An 8,170-nucleotide genomic window follows, 5' to 3' on the forward strand; every position below is an offset into this window, starting at 1 on the left:
GTTCCGAATCTCGCGGATAATCGATTTGTGAGAATTTTGAGGGTCGCAGTTGAAGTCTTCACTATTGATTCCACACATATTTCTCTGGTATAAATGGTAACGAGAAAATCGCGAAGCTCTAGCATGAACTTTTGGAATTGACCACTTTTACGTATGTTTCGGATCTCCCGGAGGACCGTTCCGGGAGCATTCAGGGGTCACAGAAGGCTTTCATTATTGATTGTATACACAATTCGCCGGTATGAAAGGTTACGAAAAATTTGCGAAGCTCTGAGATGAACTTCTGGGATAGACCACTTTTACGGATGTTCCAAAACTCCAGGGCTGACCGTTCAATAGATGAAATTGCCCCGAAATTATGTATATATAACATCAAATAGAACTGGAATCATCTGAGCACATACTCGTAAGTAATTTTATGTTTCATAAAACGAAACTTCAAATTTAGTTGCCTGAATTAGAATCTCAAACAGTGTCACTTTGGTAGAGGTTCCCCGGATTTCGGATTGTATAGTGTTCGACAAGCGTGGTTGCAGTTTCGTGTAGTTCTCCAATATCCTGTTGTGTACCATTTAATCACACGCTACGTATGGTAGCTATTCCTGCGGCTCTTCTAGTCGGTTATTAATAACCAGCCACCCGGTCATATAGAAGCAATGAAGAGCAAATCCACTATTTTAACATTGTTTTAACTTATTGCATCCCAATCCAATTAATGAGAAAGGTTCAAACCTATGAAAACATAGTTCAGATGTTGCAAGCCATTCGTAAGATACAGAATTAAGTTTTATTCTGTACCTATTGATCGTTCACAGGAATCACACGAAGAGTGTCTTTAAAGTGCCTAATATAAATGGAGCAAAAATGATTCGCACGCTCAGTTGTCTTCAAAGTTCCAATTACAAAAGAGTGTTTCTGTTTGTTTCAAATTCGTCTAAGGCTTCCACGAGTGCACCTCTTCATAATGTTATCAGCAAATACGACAGGATTAATACTGGTGACAATAATTTTTCTAGCTGGGAACGTAGCTTCAAGTGAGTAACGTAATGCACAAGGTATTGTCTTGAACATCGTATCTATTAAACCTAATCAATGAATCTTTTAGAGTACATTGTTTGCTACTACGGCACTTGGGCTTCCTATAGAAATGGGAATGGAAAGTTCTCGGTGAGCAATATAGATCCCTTTCTCTGTACACATTTAATATACGCATTTGTTGGAATTGAAACTAATGGAACCATTAAAGTCCTGGACCCGTGGCTTGACTTGGAGGACAATTGGGGCCTTGGGAGCATGCGTCAGTTCAATGACATGAAACGCGTTAATCCTACCTTGAAAACGTTGGTAGCCATCGGTGGATGGAATGAGGGATCCCGTAAATTTTCTACCGTAGCTCAAAGTGCACTTTTAAGAGCCAGGTTCGCTCAAAACGCTGCTGCGTTTTGTTTGTATCATGGATTTGACGGACTGGATGTTGACTGGGAATATCCAGCCCAACGTGACGGGGATCCATCTGTAGACCGGGAAAACTTCGTGTTGCTTTTGGCAGACCTGAGAGCAAAGTTTTCTAAGCACGGGCTGTTACTGACTGCTGCAGTGGCTGCATCCGAGACATCAGCTTCGATTTCGTATAACATTCCAGAAATATCGAAATATTTAGATTTCATAAACCTTATGTCATACGATATGCACGGTTCATGGGAATCGAAAACAGGTAACAATGCTCCCCTCTACATAGGACCTCAAGATGATACTCCAGCTCAAAAACAATTAAATGTGAACAGCAGTGTGAGCTATTGGCTGCAACAAATGGCTCCTGCGAAGAAAATTATTCTAGGAGTAGCATTCTACGGTAGATCCTTCACATTGCGATCCAGTAGTCAGAACTACGTTGGCGCTCCAACAAATGGCCCCGGACAAGCAGGGCAATACACTTATGAATCTGGATTTCTTGGTTACAACGAGGTGAAGCTATTCTACTACAATCGACATTTCAGAATACCATATGTTTTTTTATACTTCACAGATTTGTGAAAAACTTTTAGTTGACAAATGGTATCAGTGCTGGGACGATGATCAGAAGGTCCCATATGCTTATAAAGATAACCAATGGGTTGGATTTGACAACGTTGAAAGTTTATCTTTGAAGGTATTTTTTATTGAGCTTGTTCGATGTAGACGAGTTTTAGTCGTTTTCTTTTTCTAGTGTGATTTCGTCAATCAACACGAGCTGGGAGGCGTAATGCTTTGGTCTATCGAAACGGATGATTTTAACGGAAGGTGCGATGAAAAATTTCCGCTTCTAAATACAATTAACAGTAGATTATATGGATCAACAGGTACTTCAACTACAACCACGCCTGTTCAAACAACAAATACCGTAAACAACACTGCCTCACCGTCCCCAATATCTTCAACACAAACAACAGTGACGACCGATGGTTCATCAACGAGTACCGTTTGTGATGAATTTCAGTGCACAACAACGGGTTATTTTCGCGATCCCAAAAATTGTGCCAAATTTTACTACTGTGATAACACATCTCGTTATGATTTTGAATGCCCTGAAGGTTTGCTATACGACACCGAAGACTTTGTTTGTAACTGGGCGAGTGTTGTAGACTGTTGAGAAAGGACTTCATGTTTATGATTAAACTACGCATATTTCGAATATTTCTAGCGTTTTCTATTTGATATCCATCGTATAAATTTAGAAAATGTTGGTAAATTACCAGCACAAAAAACTCATATAAGGGAGACTTGATCCCCTTTTCTGATTTCCGATGTATCACAGACAAAAATAAAAGAACATACGCGATTTCCAAACAGACTCTCTAAGAAATATAGTATTTAACTTTACTGATGTATGACAGTCCTTAAATTATTGCTGTTATTGATACACAATGATTTTTTTGGAGTGCTGGCAAAAATCGACTTTTAAAATATTCGGGAGAAACTGATCCCTTTCCAAGAACTTGCTTTGATAAAATTAGATAGGTGCCCTCAGATTTTTTAAATATTGTTTCTCCAAAGTACGCGGAATTTTCGAATTGCTGTGTGTATACATGAACGATTTTTGATATTGAATTCGACAGCACATGCAATTTTAAAATTTGGGGAGACTTGATCCTCTTCTACGCAATAAATATTTTTCCCTGCAAACCCTTCATCAAATCTGTCAAATCTACAAAAAATTAGAAGCCTGAGAACAGATTTATATTTTTTTGAATTTTTTCCCCAAATTTTTGTATGGGTAACTAATGGGGGATCAAGTGTCCCCATATTGAGGCAATAACTTCAAATCCAAACATCCTAAAACTTTGATGGAATGTTGACATTTTCATCAGTACAGATCAATAAGTATATTTATGGCTTTGTGCTGGGAAAAAACGAAAGCATTTGGTCATTGTTATGAAAAGTTAATTTGATACCAACCTGAACATCTTCAGTTGTGGTATTTGCCTTGAACATTTCATCAATCATGTGATGCAATTGTTCAGTTAGAAAATCAAAATAGGAAGCAGACATGCTTTCTGAATCGTCAGTACGACCGTTATTTTCCGTCGAAGAATGGATATGAAAATCATTCATCGTCCGATCGAACGATCCCTCCCCAGGCCCAGGGGCGTCTCGTGGACTTATGCTACACCTGTTCTACCATCCTGATAAAAAATATTCATCAATCTTTGTGGCTTCGGTTGAAAGTTGTGCATTCAATCTAATCTTCTTCTTCTTCTTATTGGCATTACATTCCCACACTGGGACAGAGCCGCCTCGCAGCTTAGTGTTCATTAAGCACTTCCCCAGTTATTAACTGCGAGGTTTCTAAGCCAGGTTACCATTTTTGCATTCGTATATCATGAGGCTAGCACGATGATACTTTTATGCCCAAGGAAGTCGAGACAATTTCCAATCCGAAAATTGCCTAGGGAATCGAACCCGCCACCCTCAGCATGGTTTTGCTTTGTAGCCGCGCGTCTTACCGCACGGCTAAGGAGGATATTACAACCTTTTCTTGTACAACTTAACCAAATATTAGAAAAAACATTTAAATAGAAATGATTTACAAAACAATAAATAGCTTATTAATCTCTTTTTTTTGCCCCGTAAAGCTGGTAGATCACTTTTACTTAGTGTTTTACGGTGTAAGATCTTCCAAACCGAGCCCTAGCTTAATCCATTCTTCAAGCTAGGGCACTAAGTTGTGGTATTTCAAGGATTTATCGTATTTAGTCCTCTCTACCAATTGCAGTTTTTGAATTATAACAAAATTAACTTTACCCTGCACATGGTTGCAAGACTCAAATTCCTCTCGTTTGAGGCTAAATTGTATGCAGCGGAAACATATTTTCTAGCAATTAGTTATAAAACCAGGGCCCATCGACCTAGGCTGAACTAACTGCTGGAAAAAGTTCGAGTTAAGGTTCTATGGATGTACTAACTCTTCATGAGGAACACACGGAAATTCTTGTTATTGAACAACTTCTCTAGATTGAAATGGTCTTGTAGATAGGACTAAATCCCGGGTTTTCAAATTTAGTGAAAACTATACCTTTTTCTCTATGTTGATTGATTTTCAGTATTCGTAAAAAAGCATTATTTAATGTATCTTTTGAAAACGCAAACATTAATTTAATATTGTTCTTGATGCATTGCATATTCATCAGGAGAAAAAAGAAAAACAAACTGTTTCCAATCATCGGAGTATGAACGAAAGCGTGCGCGGTGCGCCTTTCGACAAAGCACAGCCCGACACTTCGACCGAGTCTAACCGAAGGTGCGTCGCGTCGTTGATTGTTCTCGTAGCGCGTCGAACGGGTTTGACTCCTGCGCGCATAGCAGAATTTGCATCTAAACGTGCTTGCTTCGCATGCGAAAGAGGATGATGTGAGGAAAAGGAGAAAGCTGGCAACGCTCACGCTGGTTCTCTGCGCGCGGAGAACGAGTGAGCATACCAAGGAGGAAATTATTTCAAATAATTTGTCATGGTGCAAAACTTTAAATTTGACCTCTGGCAGCGCTGCTGTTGGTTCTTCATTATGGATCGCACGACTGGCAAAGCTTTCTATGTGATGGGGTGTGGTGTATCGGAGAAACACACATTTAGCTGCAATTTGACTGTACGCCAAGCATGTGGCGTTAACTTGATTTGCCTACGAAATATTTTGTTTCGTTAGATATTAAACCATCATTGGAAATATTACGTGAAACTTTGTTCGCCCTAATGATTAATTGCTAGAAAATTAATTGTAAGTACACACTTAACTCATTTCACCGTATTCGGTAAATTTTACCGAAATCTCAACAGCAGAGAACTGTTCGGTAATTTATTTTACAGATTTTTTGTAATTTTTTCCATTGCTCAACTGTCAAAATCACCGAAAATCAGTTAAATTATTTACCGAACAGTTCTGCTGTTGAGATTTCGGTAAAATTTTACCGAATTCGGCGATTTATTTTAAGTGTGTAGGTACATTAAGTTTCTTACTTCTGAACTAAAAATGGTTACCTGTTCCATGAACAGGTAGAACGTATGGACGAGGCGCCTCTGGCCGAGATGTGGTGCCTGCCTAGCATGTGGTGGGGTTTGACAGAGGGCTCTGTTACTGGTTGGCTACAGCGTCGTTAGCCCAGTTTCCCCGAACGGTCAGGGTCCCAAGGTCCTATTTCACCGCGTGCAGCCAGCGTGTTCGTGGCCTTCCACGAAGTCGCCGGCCCCTATCTGGTTCTCTGTTGAATGTTGTTTTCGCTATTTTTTCTTCCGACATTCGCACCAAGTGACCAGCCCTCTGAAGTCTGCCGTAATTTATACGATTCACAATATTTTCTTCTTGGTATACTTGATTCAGCTCATGATTCATGAGTCTGCGCTACACACCATTTTCTAGTTTCCCTCCGAGTATTGTACTTTTCGCTCAAAAACCCCGAAAGCTCTCCGGTCGGCTTCTTTTAACGTCCATGCTTCATGTCAATAAAGGCCCACTGGTGGAATCAGAGTTTTGTATAGAGCAAATTTCGTTTCCGTCTGCATGCTGTGGGACCTAAGCTGGTTGCGTAATCCGTAAAAGATCCTATTCGCAGCAGCAATACGTCTTTTCACTTCACGGAAAACGTCATTGTCACATGTCACAAGCTAATAGCGCCTAATAGCGCCCTCGAGTGCAATGTTGAACAATAAATTCGAAAGTACATCACCCTGCTTCAATCCGTCTAAGGTCATAAACGAGGTGGACACTTCGTCTGCAATCCGAATACTTGATTTCGAGTCATCGAGCGCTACACGTATCTGTCTAATCAGTTTCGCCGGAAAACCATGTTCGGACATTATCTGCCACAGCTCATTTCTTTGCACTGCATTGTACGCTGCTTTGAAATCATGAACAGATTGTGAGTCTGCAAGTTTTTCGTTTATTTGGAAGGCTCATTTGCCGTGAGGCGTTACGCAGCCGAAATCAAGTTTAAAAATACATTTCTTGATTCTTATACATAGTGTTAGTTTCTGGGAACCGAAAGACTCGCGGTTTGGTCGAGGTTAGAGGATACAATAATACAGTAGGAAAGGAAGGAATTTTAGGGTACTTAAGTAATTACGATGCTGATGTTCACAAAGTTGACATTCTTCGCGATGCTCACATCTGTAATCTAATCTAATCTAATCTCATACTTGCGTAGCTCGCGGTTTGGTCGAGGTTAGAGGATACAATAATACAGTAGGAAAGGAAGGAATTTTAGGGTACTTAAGTAATTACGATGCTGATGTTCACAAAGTTGACATTCTTCGCGATGCTCACATCTGTAATCTAATCTAATCTCATACTTGCGTAGCCAATACTTGAAAGCATCCTGGAAAACGACGGTTTCTATATTCCGTCATTTTTCTTTTCATATGGCCAGGCCAACTACGCAGCATGTACCGCAGAGATGACTCCTAGATACTGAGCGACTCCAGGCATGCCTAAAGTCGCTCAATAGCTTGGAATCGAAAGGAAAGGAAGAAAGCGTGGACCTCCCGTACCAAACGCTTCCGAATAATATACACTGACGGGCAAAAGTATTCTCCATGTTTTCATAGAGAATACCATGAAAACATGACGAATACGTACGTCCATCAGTGCAGATACCTAATATAAATTATATAATATAAAATATGTTTGTAAGGTTGTGTATTTGTGTAATCGTGCATATACGTGTATATATGTATGTGTGTGTATACGCTGTTAGACAAAAATATTCGTCATATTTTCACAGAAATTACTGTAAAAACATGACGAACACCCAAGTCCATCAGTATGTATGCATTAGAGTGGGGCACAGCTGTATGGAAAAACGCAAACTTCCTCCGATCAAGTGAGATCAAGGTTTTTCTGAATCGTTTTGGGACCCCAATCAACTGTGCAAAATATGGGCTCGATTGGTTGCAACCTCACATGCCGCATCGCGTTTAAAATTTACATGGAGATTAGTATGGGAAAACGTACTTTTTAACATTTTTGCTCTTAGCGGCTTCAATTTATTATCAATTACGTGACTCAATACGTTAGCATATAGTCTGGAAGATGCTGAAAGACTTTGCCGAAGAAGGTACGTAGCTGGAAGGTCTACAAAAAATGTTATGACGTTTGGAAAGTTGATTGTTCAAACCCTATGCAAAAAATCAATGTTTCTGCCAGCACTACCGGACAACCTATGGTTATCGAAGGGCAAAATCCATCTTCCTTCTTGTCGGATTTTTTTCTTTGCGAAATAATTCCGGATAGCTCCCATTAGCTCTAAACCACTATAAAATCAATTATTTTGAAATAACACTCAGTTAAATTATTGGTCTACGTAGTACGGCAGTGCTGGCAGAATAAAAGATTTTTTGTATATAGTTTGAACACTCAATGTTCGAAGCCTTTTAACTTTTTTCGTGGACGTTCCAGCAACGCGCCTTCTTCAGCAAAGTTTGTCGGTATCCTTTGGGTTATACTTTAACGCAATGTGTCACTTGGTTTACGATGAACTAAAACCTCTAGTACTAGAAATGCAAAAGTATACGTTCTCCCATACTAATTTCCATACAAACTTCAAACGCGATGCGGAAAGCGAGGAAGCAATCAATTAGTCCCAAATTCTGCACAGTTGTTTGGGACCCAGAAGGGCTTCGAAAAAACATTGATTTGAAAAATGA

General features: G+C 39.7%; 1 protein-coding gene across 2 annotated transcripts; it reads left to right on the forward strand.

The window, feature by feature from the left end:
• The first annotated feature begins 867 nt into the window (after positions 1 to 867).
• LOC134215836 (acidic mammalian chitinase-like) lies at positions 868 to 2,829 on the forward strand. Of its 2 annotated transcripts, XM_062694943.1 has the most exons (5): positions 868 to 1,034; positions 1,106 to 1,965; positions 2,027 to 2,149; positions 2,207 to 2,280; positions 2,340 to 2,609. In XM_062694943.1, the coding sequence occupies exons 1-5, from the start codon at positions 965 to 967 to the stop codon at positions 2,464 to 2,466; spliced, it is 1,254 nt and encodes a 417-aa protein (XP_062550927.1). In that variant the 5' UTR covers positions 868 to 964; the 3' UTR covers positions 2,467 to 2,609. The 2 variants fall into 2 exon arrangements, with proteins under 2 accessions (XP_062550927.1, XP_062550926.1); XM_062694942.1 differs by having other exon boundaries at positions 869 to 1,034; positions 2,207 to 2,829.
• The last annotated feature ends 5,341 nt before the right edge of the window (positions 2,830 to 8,170 follow it).

The sequence above is a fragment of the Armigeres subalbatus genome, chromosome 2 (assembly GCF_024139115.2).
Source record: "Armigeres subalbatus isolate Guangzhou_Male chromosome 2, GZ_Asu_2, whole genome shotgun sequence".
Lineage (NCBI taxonomy): Eukaryota > Metazoa > Arthropoda > Insecta > Diptera > Culicidae > Armigeres > Armigeres subalbatus.